The 13,980-nt window shown below is 43.0% G+C and overlaps 1 protein-coding gene across 1 annotated transcript in view; it reads left to right on the forward strand.

Moving 5' to 3' along the window:
- Positions 1 to 13,980, forward strand: part of LOC139687423 (octopamine receptor beta-2R-like) — a 192,207-nt gene that overhangs the window by 160,802 nt on the left and 17,425 nt on the right. The window contains exon 3 of the mRNA XM_071584553.1: positions 12,550 to 12,831. Within this exon, the coding sequence (XP_071440654.1) occupies positions 12,682 to 12,831 (150 nt within the window). The 5' untranslated portion in view covers positions 12,550 to 12,681. The remainder of the gene's footprint in view (positions 1 to 12,549; positions 12,832 to 13,980) is intronic.

Here is a 13,980-nt window from a genome sequence, read left to right on the forward strand (position 1 = left end):
GATTCGTTGCTCCTTGATTTCGTCAATTTCCATTTTGGACACACAGTAAAAACAGTAAGGACAACAGAAACTAACGTAATTGACACCATACGCACAGCTCGACGATCCGCCAAGCACAGACGCCTCATTGGGTCTCAGGCAACTAGCACCGCCAGTGGGCGGGGCTATAGTCTGCATCATGGCTGCCAGATTGCGCTATTTCGCGCATTATTTGCAAAGACCACGTACATTTATCATTTCAATGCTCTCTATTTATTTCCTGCTAGATTATCCTTTTTGGCACAGTCCTTAATGGCTATTAAACCATTTTCTTCAATCTTTCGATGGTCTTCTGAATTAATCACCTCAATGCCTTCGCTTCAGAGGTCATCCTCTCATGCTCACTTCATCATGCTCTCTCCCAAGATATGTATCCTCAGTCTGTCCGTTTCTCCAACTTAGCATTTCCTATCTTTCCGCAAACTCCGAATAACCTGACGTTCCATATCCCAATCCTGCATTCAGCCACCCTGACTGATGTTTCCTACCCTAATAATCCTCGCCTGGAGGTTTGGCTGATGTCTATTTTACGTCCAGAATTCTTTACTCAAAGAAATACTATCACGTCTTATTTGAATGCGTGGCTACATATTCTAGGGAGACTACTGTAATGGTTTCCCGTTGCCTCCCACATCTGTGGACGATTCCGCGACCCATCCTGTGGATGTTGATACTGAATCAATCATATTGATTTTCACCATCGGTGTTTAATACTGAAAGTACCACCCTTCAGGGTTGGCGAAGGGTTGATTTTGGTGTAGGATCCACTTTTCTCGTTGCCTCATTTCGGGAAAATTAAGAAATACAATTTTTTCAGAGCTGAAAACTTCTGGTGCCCCTCGGAATAATACCGGCGTGTTCAGACTCGCTTAAGTTTATCATGTGCGTAGCAATACTTTTGAGTTTTCGAACGTTATTTTTCATGGCATAAGAAAATAAGTAAGTAAATTTTGTAAGTTCCTATAATTTAGTTCTTTAAATTGCATTTTTAGCATGTTTTTTCCCATTTACTTTCCATAACGCACCACGACATCCTGGAATGGTAGTGTGAATTAATCCCGCAAATTGAGAATGGAACACGAGTCCAGTTGTTGTGTGCCTTTGGTTGCAAAATTAAGGAACGGCGAGGAAGAATTGATATATATGATTAGTTCAGTTGTAATGATAAAAAAATAGCGTTCAGTGAATATAATCTGTCACTCTGTATCAATATTTAAATCATTTATTTAATTTTTTGAAGAACTCAGATAAAGAGTTGGCAGCGTCGACGTATGTAGTTCGCTTTTGGCGTTTCCCCCGGACGGATACCATCCGTTATACATGCATGTAGCAAATATCTGCAGGATCTCACAGGATAAGAGTGCTAAAATAACTGCCGTGGGGTGTACTGACGAACAATAGCACATCTTGCTGCGAAAAATTGCATCTCTGCGAGTGCACGACTTAAAATAAGGACATGGAGAAAAGGAATTTTGTCAGTAATAAAGCGCGTTGCAGTAGACGAAGGTGCGGCGCGACACATTTCAGGTGATCGTGAGATGCATATCGATAGGACGTCTCCATCTTTCATGATGTTTCTTCTCTCTAGTATTCCTCACTGGTTTCCTCGAATCGAAAAATTTGCATATGCCTCGCGCTACCGCGTGTTCGTATTCGCACGTTTCTAGAATGCAGAGCGAGTGGCGGAGTCCTATTCGCCCGTCCGAATCTCCCCCTTCCAGAGCGCCACCCCTCGCTCCGCCCGAACAAGACTCCATGACAGTGGCCCTGGTGCCTGCACGCGTGTTAAGTTCTCAAGAATCGCATTTTACTGATCAACGGATGCCATATTAGAAGTGAATAAACAGTATATTCCCCCTATTCCACGTGTTTCCAGTGGCAACCAGATATACTAAGCTTCGTATACCCAGTACTCCACAGTGAACTCTGTCTGCATTAACACAACGATTTAGCTACTGGGTTAAATAGTCTTTGATACGTTATAAAATACTCCAATATTAAGGGATACCAACCCGAGAATCGGTTTGTAACTTTTCTCCAAACTATCTCATCCACTGCCAGTATATTCACTCCCATAGCTTCTTGAAGCAAGAATCTTTATTGCTAGCTTCTCGCAATTCATCACTGACCTCCCTCTTTTACTTTTCCCTTCCATTTCTTTTCAATTAAGATCTTTAGTAAACTGCCAAGCTCCAAGATGTGTCCTCATCTTTTCCTCTCCTCTTCTTGTCAGTGCCCTTCATAGGTTCCTCTCGTCACCCACTCTTAACTATTTCTCTATATATTACATTGACTATCCATTTCTTTTTCAGCATTCTCCTTCACAAAGAACTACATTCCCATCACCTCTAATCTTCTTATCCCTTCGGCTTTAATTGCCCAGGTCTCACCCAGGCTCCATGTATGACTCTTGACCAATCTCTTCCTTATGGCTATACTAGTACTATTTACCATTCAAAGTTGCTTCCTCTGTTAGCAAAGCCTTCCTTATCACTCCTATTGTGCCTACTAACTGTATCTCTATGAATGTTATTCGTGAAATTGAGTTAACTTGGGTAGAGTTTGCATGGAGCTTGAAAAGGTAACCCGGAATCATCCCCCCCCCCCCAAATAATATAAATCTAATGACGAGCTTTAATTTCTCAGACTTTGGAATGGCCATGGCATATATTTTCGTAAAATTACTTCTTGTCCACTAATGGGCCATTGTTTTCTCGAGACATGTATGTAATTTTAATATTGGCTTACCAGAAATATTTCGAGATCAATTTTTCAAGAGGTTGTTTATTTTTACTAAGCTTAAAATGTTAAACAAGTACGCGAGGAAATGTATATTTTTGTGCAGTTTAGTTGGGCGCACTTATTTACAAGTGGTCGTCTGGCCTTTTGAAGGAACTCTGCAGATTTGAAATTTGACGTTAAGTCAAACACCAAATGAAACTAAACGGTAAATTAATATTTCAAAAATATTTTACTTTCAATATACGTGTAGAATCAAGAAGAGAGCTTATTTCATGGAACCTTCATCTACAGCTTTGCAGGGCCCATAGTGGAAAACGGGAAGGGTGGCATAATCAAAGGGTTGGGGAAATGTTATGAAAGGAAGGAAAACCTAGTCCTGACTGAAAGGGTCATAGGGGCCCTTAGCTTAAATGGCTACTTTCGGAGTAATCGTAAGGGATTGGTATATAACGTAGGGAAAAAAAATTTGTTGTATGTTTTAATTGTGTGTTTACCCAGTAATATAGTATGTTGCAACACGTTTATATTGATAAACTCTTATTTCAAATGAGCATCGAGAGAAAAATCGACATCACCGTATGAACTGGAATATGGTCTGCATTACCCATCAAGGTAAAAGTGCGTAAGACAACATTTATTATTTCAATATGGTTTAGGAAATTGAACTTGGGAGTACTAACTGGATTAACAAAGGAGTATCAGCTGGCTGTTGGGAAAATCATGAATGAGGAAATGGAGATGAGTACTATTGAGGTAAACTGGGAGCATATTAAAAAAGGGATATTGAAAGCTGCGAAAAAACCATCGGAACTGTAAATTAGAAAAGGACCAGGAAAACATGGTTAGAAAGATAGACAAGAGAAGGAAATGGAAGAATGTACTGACAGAGTTAGGTAGAAGGAAATATAAAGAATCGAATAATAAACCGGGGAGAGAAACAAATAGAGCAAAAGAAGAACGGTGGAAATTGCAATGCGAGGCCATGGGAAATCTACATAGAAAGGGTCACATTGTTGCGCTGCAGAGGAAGGTGAAAGCACTGTCAGGAAGTGAAAAAGGAAAATCGAAAAGAAAAAAAAGGAACAATTCCTTTAAAAAGGAAAATATTATAGATAAGTCAGGGCAATTTTTAACGCAACAAGGGAAGATTCAGGAGAGATGGAAGGAATACATCAAGGAACTAAATGGTAAAGGCATTAGACCCGCATAAAAGGGGAAGATGATATACCAGGAGAGAAGAGCTCAGGTCCAGTCTCACTCGATGACGAGGTAGAAAGGGCTTTAAGGAAATCGTAATTAAATAAGACCGTGAGTGTAGACAGTATTTCCGTGGAGCTACTAAATTACATAAAATATCGTGGGTGGAAGTTTTTATGGACTAATTCGTAGCATTTAGGAGGGAGGAATTCGCCGAAAGAATTCCTCCGATCAGATTGCGTTCCTATTCCAACGAAGGGAAAGGCTGCCATATGTAATGACTAGATAACAAATATAGTAAGTTTGATTTCGTAAGCTGTTAAAGAGGTTCCCAGCTTCATAAATAAGAGTATGGAGAGAAAATGGCCAAATGATTACTTAAGAGGTTGATTAGCTTGGATTTAGGAAGGGCAGGGTGGCCTGTGATTCCATAGCAGTGGTGAGGTCATTAACAGAGGGTAGCATAGAATGAAATCAGAATTTAGTTTTTTCTTCCGTAAATTTTGGCGAAGCGTTCGATAGAGTAGGTATATTTGATAGAATTAATGAATGTATTGGGGAAAACGAAAGTAATTTGGCGGGATAGGAGGCCAATCCATAACCTGTGCATGTCACAGATTGCTTTTATGCAAATGGAAAGTCGGGATAGCAGTGTTAAAAAGAGGGATGAGATAGGTAGGCTGATTATTACCCGTAATGTTCACAGTATGTTTAAAGGAAATCGCTAAAGAGATATGGGAAGAACTGGTGGTAGAAAATTAAGTCGGCGTGGAATTCATAAAATTATTTAGGTTTGCTGATGATCGAGCTGTAGTTTGTAAGTTAGCCAAGGGTTTCCAAATATTACTGAGCTTATTTGGAATTCAGTGCTGTAGTTATTTATGAGAATAAATGTAAACAAAACAAAGGTTATGCGATTTCCGAAAAAAACAAAAGCTAATTGAAATATTGCAATAAGTTTCTGTACTAGAGTAGGTGGAACAGTGAACCTATCTTTGGAAATTTTTGGATCAAAATAGTCAAAATACTGGACATGAATAATTAGGTTACGGAGAAGAAATGAGTGACCGGCGATCTAGTTTTGGCGCCACCCGGGTAGCGGCGCCACTAAGAAGCTGGTGTCGCCGAACAAAACTGACCTGGGAGTGAATTCTTGGAGCAGATCACTTCTCCCGAGACTCAAAAACATCTAGCGCCACCCGTGGGCCACGCAAGAGGGCCCTTAGGGCCTCCAACCGGTCCTGCGAGTGGGTTAACACAAATGCCGGAACCGTCGTCGAAACGATGACAGGCGCGGGAGAGGATGGTGAAAAGTGGTCGCTCGTGTCCGACCCCCTCACGTTTCCACCGCCAAACCCTCTCCTCCTTGGCGCCCTGTCCACTATATGGCGCCACCTGCTGGGTTGTAAATCATTATTCCGGTCTCCTCACTCCGCCTCCCTCTTACCCCACCCACACTCCCTCCCTCCCCCATTGCCCTTCGAGTTATTTCGCCCGCGATGGCTTTTAAAAATACTCGCCTTCCCTCGAAGGACCCCCGTGAGCGGAAATATTCGTGCATTAGCAGGCACGTGGCAGACGCACAGGAAACAACCATTTTCAGTATCGATCAGGATCAAATAATTAATTGAAAATATTGTAAAATTAAAAAGAATCGATATAAATTTTTCACATCAATATGTCACTTGCGGTAACTGTTCTTCGTCTTTCTTAAGAGCAATATTGAATACGAGTATCGTCAATGGTCAATATTTAATCATATGGCCTTCGAGTCATCTGACCTCCATAAATTTGGAAATTTACTCACAGGTCGCTAGAACAATAGCAACCATACAAGGTTTGCAAAAAAAGTATCGGTAACAATTTTTTCCTGTCGTGTGCGGGAAGTGCGGAATTCTGACGTTTCAGGTTAAGTGTACGCATGATCGCTTATCCTACTGACATTGATATGATGACAGTTCACACCATTATCACTGAAAATTTGGCGATGCGAAAGATCTGCGTTAAAATCGCCCAGATGGTCTTGACGGATGACCAAAAGAGCAGAATCGAGTGTCTGCTTGCAAAGACCTTCTGCAATGGAATCGCGACGATTCCCCAACTACCTAACAGCCCCGACCTGGCACCAGCAGACTATTTCCTATACCCAATAGTGAAATCCTCCCTCAAAGGACACCTTAATTGGACCCTAATTGCCGTCAAAGAAGCTTGCACGCGTACCCTTAAGGACCCCCCGGAATCCGCCTGCTATGGAGCCTTCGAGTCGTGGAATAGCCTCTGGCAAAAGTATGTTGACGCTCAAGGGATGTCCTTAGAAGAATTTTGAGAGGCACTGAAGCAATAACTGATTAGGAAATCTATTTTCCCGAAAGTTTTCATGCAAACCCTGCATTATTTCTTATACGTTCCCTCAGATCTCCCTTAATGTAATCCTCAAATTCAATTTTAATTCCCTTTGGCCAACAAATGTTGATAAGTTCTCCGCCAAATAGCCGTACTAATGCTAATCTCATACGATATAGTGCATTGTTCCCTCTTTCATGAAGGGCCAAACTTGACTCAGCCAGTCGATGACTTTTTGAAAATGACCCTATTCAAACTTGATTCTACGCTGACTCCACTCCCGAGCTCCAGTTCAGCGTTCTTTAGAATTGAGAGTTCAACTTCTCTGGGCGTTCGCGCAGTGAGAGAATGATTTGGGGGATATCAGTGGACTGAATTGAGGGCGTGAAGTGACTCTCGTTACTTCGGCGGCTGTATCACTGCGGCAAGCGAACGTACGGAAGGGCGGAGAGGTGATAGAGGCGTGGCGCCTCTCGGATAGCGAGCGATCCGCTTCGCAGGAGGGCCGCGGTGGTCGTCTCAGGGAACGGAAACCGTACGTTTAACTCAAAGAGAATCCAGACCGCCTTCACCGGCCAGTGCTTTCCCCTCTCGGGACACTTGCATTAGTGTCAGCAAATCCTGGATATTGTCGCATTTAATTCTTCACGGAAAAGCGCGCAAGATGAATAATCAAGCAGGTGCGAAGGATTCGGTGAGGACGATCGGCCAAATATTTATATAGACGACCATGAACCCGAAGAATCGCGCCGGAAATTAGGTCGAATAGAGGCGGGTAAGAATATTTCGGAACTGTCTTCAGTGAAAGAGAAAATCTCAAGTTGGACATATTGGCGGCGCATATGGGGTGAACCGCGCTACTTTGACGAGTTACGGGAGGGGGGGTCAAAGGGGGGTGGCGGACATCATTTTAATGCGTTTGGGTAATGAGCCTAGAGTAGATTTAAAAGAATGGTGCAGACAACAAATGATCTTCCTTTTCTCTCCCACGCCTGGGAGCTAAGGAGGGGTTGGTGACGCTGCTATGCTCGGTTTTCCTTGGCGTTCGGAGAGATGGGAGGGAGCTGGCGAGGTGACTTCCTTGAGTAATAAAAATCCCCAAGACTAACGATGTCATCTATCATTTAATCTATCTATGTACATTTGTGCCTAAGTATGTATAGTTCGCGACCTTACAATATCCCCAATGCGGCAGCCATCATTCATCCGATTTTTGGTCAATCCCACTAATCTCATACACGAGCAATTTGCCAGAGTAGACTCGAATTAATTCAATTGTTCATAACCAAGCGTCAATTATTCTTCCAATTCCTCGCCCCCGATGGCGTCGGGGACACGTTCTCCTCTGCCAACCCAGAGGTCTCGGGTTTGATTCCGCCTAGGTGTGATTTCCTCCCCCTAGGATATCGATGTTTGTAATCGTCTTCAGTATGTATAATTATAGGGATGTAAGAAAGGACTTTATAGTTTAAATCTCGCCCCTAAGTAATGAATCAAATTAATAAATGAATTCCTTTTGGAAAACACAGCTAACTTCATTTGAAACATACAATGTTTACCCTAAATTCCTTATGTCCTCAGTAACTCAAGCTGGATATTGTGATTTTTCAAAGGGCAACGATCGATGGCGTTGAAGAGTATCAATGCCTTTAAATACACCTCCTTTCTCCATCACACACTTTTTTTCATGGGGCCATTGAAGAGTTATGGTGACATTACGCTCCTCTCTCTTCACAGCATATTTTATTTGGAAACCAGACACTAAGGCTCCAAATCGATCCTACTCGCAATGTCTTGACGCGTGACTTTTATGGCATTCAACAGTGCTAATCCACTCCATACTCACTCAAAGCCTTCCATGACGTCCCTCCATTCATTCCACCGTTTACACGGAGGGTTCCAAATGTAATGCAATTGCATTTCCCGCACCGCTCCTATTGATCGGAGTGGGATCGAACCACTTGGAGTAGGTGAGAAAGACGCTAAGCTTTGCCGAAGTACCAGTCTCAGTGCTCTTCAAGCCGTAAAAGTGGCAAGACGTCAGTTACTGTAAACCTCTGCGCGCTGCTCGTGTCTCAAAAAAATGGAATCGACGACTGAGCAACGTTACGCGATTTAAGTTTTGTGCTAGACTGAAAACACCTCCTGAGGAGACTAACAAAATGATTCGTGAGGCTTACGGAGACTCTGTTCTGCCCTACTTACAAGTTTCGAGGTGGTTAAAGGCCTTTAAGGATGGCAGAGGGAAGAGGTTCACGACGAACAATGCTCTGAGCGACCGTAAATCAGCAAAACCGACAACTATGTGGCTCGTGTTCGACAATTCTTGGACTCTGACCGTCGATTGAGTATCAAGATGTTTGCCAACGAACTGAGCTTGTCGTCTACTGTTGTGTTTCGTATTGTTACTAAAGATTTAGCGATGAGGAAAGTGTGCGCCAATCTCGTGCCCAAGGTGTTTGTCATGACGCGCTACGAGTCCGTGGATTCCTGGCGAAACACCAGGTGCCAACGCTGCCCCACCCCACCTATTGTCCTGATGTCGCCCCAGCAGACTTCTTTTTGTTCCCTCGGATTAAGGCAGCCTTGAAAGGAGCCCATTTTTCATCTATAGAAGAGATTCAATTAGCCGTGACGAAGACCTTGCGAGAGGTCCCGGAAGACGCCTTCCAGGGCGCGTATTGGTCATAGCAGAGTCGCTGGACAAAATATGTATAGGCCTAAGGACAGTACTTTGAAGAATTTTAAGCGTTTTTGCAAATATTTTCAATAAATTACTTCAAAAAAATAATTGCTTTACTTTTGGAAAACACCCTGTTTATTCGCCATTATGGCAATGGACTTGCCAGCTAGGGTGATAAAGCATTTAGCTCCAAACATTGCCCCGTACCTTGAATTTATATTTAACAAATCCCTCACAGAGTGCAAAGTACCTAAGATTTGGAAAACCGCGCAAATAACGCCTATTTTTAAAGGTGGTGACAGGGAGGATCCCAGTAATTACAGACCTATATCTCTCACTTCTATCTGTTGCAAAATCTTAGAGCACATAATTGTCAGTTCAATAATGAGACACCTTGACAATATTAACTTTTTAAGTGACAATCAACACGGATTCAGGAAAACCCGCTCCTGCGAGACCCAATTAGGATTATTTACACATGATTTACTTTTATCGGGTGAGAGAGGTAGGCAAGTGGATGCCATCTTCTTAGATTTTCAAAAGGCATTTGATAAGGTCCCACACGGTAAACTCATTCATAAATTAAAGGTCGCGGGTATAAACAAGGGAGCCATAAGTTGGGTTAAAGATTTTCTTTCAGAGCGGGAACAGAGGGTAGTCCTTGATGGCGCTAGTTCCGACAGCGTTCGAGTCACGTCGGGGGTACCTCAGGGAAGTGTGATCGGGCCGTTGCTTTTCTTGATTTTTGTTAACGATTTGAACCGCGAAGTGAAAAGTAAAATTAGGATGTTCGCGGATGACACAGTGATCTATCGGGAGATATCTGGGGATGAGGATCGTTTTATTCTAGAGCAGGATTTAGATTGCATTACTAAATGGTGTTCTAACTGGGGATTGACTCTAAATTATAATAAATGTTCAGTGGTAAATTTCTTTAAAAGATCAACGGGATTTGCTTACAAATTAGCTGGAGGTGACCTAGCAGTAGTTGATACGGTAAAATACCTAGGTGTCACATTCACCAAAGACTTAACTTGGGGGACTCACATACGTAAAGTCTGCGGTCGAGCATATAAAAAATTGGGATTCATTAGACGCATTGTCGGCAAAAGTGACTCGAAGGTCAAGGAACGTTGTTACCACGCTCTTGTAAGGCCTCATTTAGAATACGCATGCAGCGTGTGGGATCCGAGTGAAAAAGGTCTCATTCGGGAAATTGAGAAGGTTCAACGCCGGGCAGCCCGTTTTGTAAAAAATTCCTACGATAAAACGCAAAGCGTCACCGAAATGCTCATGGATTTGGGGTGGGAATCATTGGCTGAGAGACGATTCAATGCAAGATTGAAATTATTAAATAAATTTAGATCCGCATGTTTCAGCACCGAGGTCTCGCAAATTATTCGTACTCCTACATACATTGGTCGCTTGGATCATGCATATAAAATTCGGGAAATAGATGCCAGAACTAGCCGACTCAAGGACTCCTTCTTCCCACGGACAATACGGGATAGCAACTGCAGGGTTATAGATAGCAAAAATTCCACTTGCCACCCTCAGCGTCTAAAAAAAAAAATTAGTTGTATTTAAATGCATGCTCTTCCACTAACCTTATGTGTTTTGCTATAATAACCCATTCTTTCCGAATGACTTCATTCATGTTCTGTTCATCTGTTTTTAAGTTTCCCTTTCAATCCCTCGTCCCTCTCGGCGGGGGCAAATTCCTGCTACCTGCAACGTTGGGTCCCATTCCCTGCCATTTAGGGACTCTTTGGGGGTAGAGTGTTTCGTGGTGCATTTTCATGTGGTAGTGATGTTTCAATTTCTTGCTTGTTGTGTCCTGGCTTCCGTGTTGTAGGATGTCTTTCGTGCTGCATCATGGGGTGCAGTTTTTTAGTTGTTTTGCGGTTTATGTGTTTGCATGAGTATTGGATGAAGGGATTTTTGCATGAGTGTGTGCGCTGCTGTGGGTGTAATTTTCCGTGTTGTTTTTTTTTGCATGTGGTATTTTTCTTTTTTACGGTTGGTGACCTAACACCCCCCGCCACACGCCCTTGCGGCGGCTTGCGGGGTATTATGTAGATGTAGATGGACTATGCGCCACATTTTGTAACGCTTACTAAATTTGTGATTACTTGGTGAAGTGCAAGCTAGTGATTTGGGCATCCCAAAACAGATACCATATGATATTAGCCTTCCAAAATGTTGTTCAGTATTACTTTTTGTACTGTGCAAATCACTTCACTGAACCCCTCTCCCCAGTACACTCAAAAGATGTATTGTTTTACATATATTTTTCGATTCCATTGCTCATCAGTTCTCTTTGTACAAGTGCAGAATTGCTGCGTTCTTCCAATCATATGGTAAATTTTAATTTGCAAACAAATACTATAAATGAAAAAATTGCTCTTTTTCTTGGATTTTTTAAGTTAATCGCCCACAAATGTAGTTTACCATTTTAGAGTTAACTTATGGTTTTCAAGTTAAAACGAGTTCAAGTTCTGAGAGGTCAGTGACCAGAATGAAATCGCGTCGGTTGGTGGTACAGTAATGAAGGGAGGCTGGAGGAAAGGGGAAATGGCGATGAGGAAGATGGCAGGGCTGGGAGAGAATTTGAAGCGATTAATTATATTTAGCTATATCTCGTGCGGAGAAGAGAGCCCTTGTGCAGTTTCTACTTTTTTCTAAATATCCACTTTGGAAACTTAGTATGTTACATGTAAATCATTTGGTTCACTGGTTTGTCTCAAAGTGGTGGAAGCTTCTGGTATCCCATTTCTAGGAAATGGGTCATGGAAGAATCGAGGATTGGATTCTGTGGAAGCACGATGCAAACGGTTCGCCCTCTCACCAGCTGACGACTACCACGCACGGCATCGGACAGTAATTTTATTTTAACTGATATATCCCACGAAAGTTTAGTGAACATTATAATCCGAATTTAAAATCAAATTTACTGAAAAAATTCGTTCAATGGAAGGAGTAAAAATGTGCTATTTATACATTATTTTATTTTTTAGCACCCTGCAAGCTACTGCTAAGGTTTATGGTACACCATACACTACCATCTTAGTTTATACAATATTGAAATATCTCAAACGCTTTCCGGGATGTTCTTGGTAATCGATATCCTCCTCGATAGTTGATCATACCGAGAACAAATGATAATTGTGGGCACTTCAATTCTTCACCTGAATCTCGCCGATTTGGCACTGGTACCAATGAGTGAGGAAAAAAGTTGGCAAAAAAAACAAATTTGCTTCAAAACTGTAAAAATCTATTATGTAAAAACATACATCACAAAAAACTTGGCAACTTTGGATGTATATTTTTCAATATACAAATAAAAAACAAATTGTTTCCTCAAATCCTTTCAAAGTTAGATTTGAAAGATTCCTCACTCCAAAATATTGAATGAGTTTTTTTCAGATGCGAAAGAATAAGAAATAAATGCGGATTCTTGCAGAAATAATGTGAGTGGAGTGGATTAGTTATAAGTGTCTGTCGGGGTGCGTGACCAAGCGCTCACGGGAGATAATTCGTTGCAGACGAGCACCACGGCGGTGGAGGCTGAGCGGTGGTGCGCTCATGACGCCGCTGCGAGGGCAGAGGGCGCTGCGCGCTGAGGCCGGCCCCTGCGCGCCAGCGGAGGAATCCACGGCGTCCGGGAGGAAGGAGCCATGCACCACCACCGCTCGCCGCCGGCCCTGATCCTGTCGGGAGGGCAAAGCCTGGGGGGGGACGAGGGGGACTACGACGCACCCCCCCCTGGCGGAGGAGGCCAAGAGGACTGGGGAGACTATGCCATGTCCTCCCTCCTTGGCACGCAGGTGGGGATCTCCCATCCCATCCAGTCCCCCTCCCACCCTTCTCAATGTCCCGCCCTTCGAACTCCTCCTTCGCTTCCCTTCCATGGGATCCCACTCGCTCAACGCCGTGTTTGTGAGAGCCCTCGCTCTCCCCAGTGACCTCGTTCCATATCACCCGCTTCCGGGGTGAGCACCGATCTGAATGTGCGGTGAGCAGTACGTAATAACAATGCAACAATTCCAGAGAGTAAAAAATCAATCGCCTTTACCGGGATTCGAACCCGGATCCCTCGATGATTAGTCAAAGATAAAACATCCTCTTAGTGAATAAATTTAGCTTTAACCCCGTGGACTGTTTGACCCGTTGACTACGAATGCCTGTGACATTGCATGTACGGTATTTTGTCACAACATCTCGTTCCTTTAAAAACCTCCAAAATCTCGGGAGTGTAAGAGAACGGCTCGGTAGCTTAACTGGTCAAAAAAACTCGACCTTACCTCGTAGGGATCAGGGTTCAAACCCCGGTCAAAGGGAATGATTTTTACGATATGGAACTGTTGAATTGTAATACACATCTAGCGGATGCCTCCATTAAAAATAACTATCGCGTTATCTCGCGCTGTTTCTTGGAATTTGTACGTGATAAGTTGTGAGAGAAACACTCTCTGTAAAATCTTCCTCCTATATTGAGAACATTGGTAATACTTTTCGATAATATATAATTCAACCTTAATTTCTTTATAATCTAATCATTTGAGAGATAAATAAAAAAAACAAAATGAGGAGGCAGTGCGAAATTACTGGCAAACAAATTAAGCATTAAAACAGGATACAAATGGTTCATCAGATGGTCAGACCATCAGAGAGGGGTTGGGGGTCGGGAGGTCCGAATGGTGCCCCACCCGCGAGCAGTCCGGCGAACCCCTGAGAGAGGGACGAGGCCCGAAGGTCAAAAAGAGACCCTGGCTGGCTATGGGAAGGAGGAACGGACGTGCGGAGGGCCCTTTTCCATTTCATTGAGATTTATTCGTTTCGGCAAATTACAGAAGCTGCAGACAAACTGAATCGGAACAACAGAGTGGGAGCTTAAACCCTTCCCCGCCCGAAGGAGAGGGTTCGGCGTACCAACTGCGGGTTAAGGAATGGTGTGTGCGTACGTGAGGTGGGGG

The sequence above is a fragment of the Hetaerina americana genome, unplaced genomic scaffold, assembly GCF_022747635.1.
Source record: "Hetaerina americana unplaced genomic scaffold, ioHetAmer1.1.p SCAF_2, whole genome shotgun sequence".
Taxonomy (NCBI): Eukaryota; Metazoa; Arthropoda; class Insecta; order Odonata; family Calopterygidae; genus Hetaerina; species Hetaerina americana.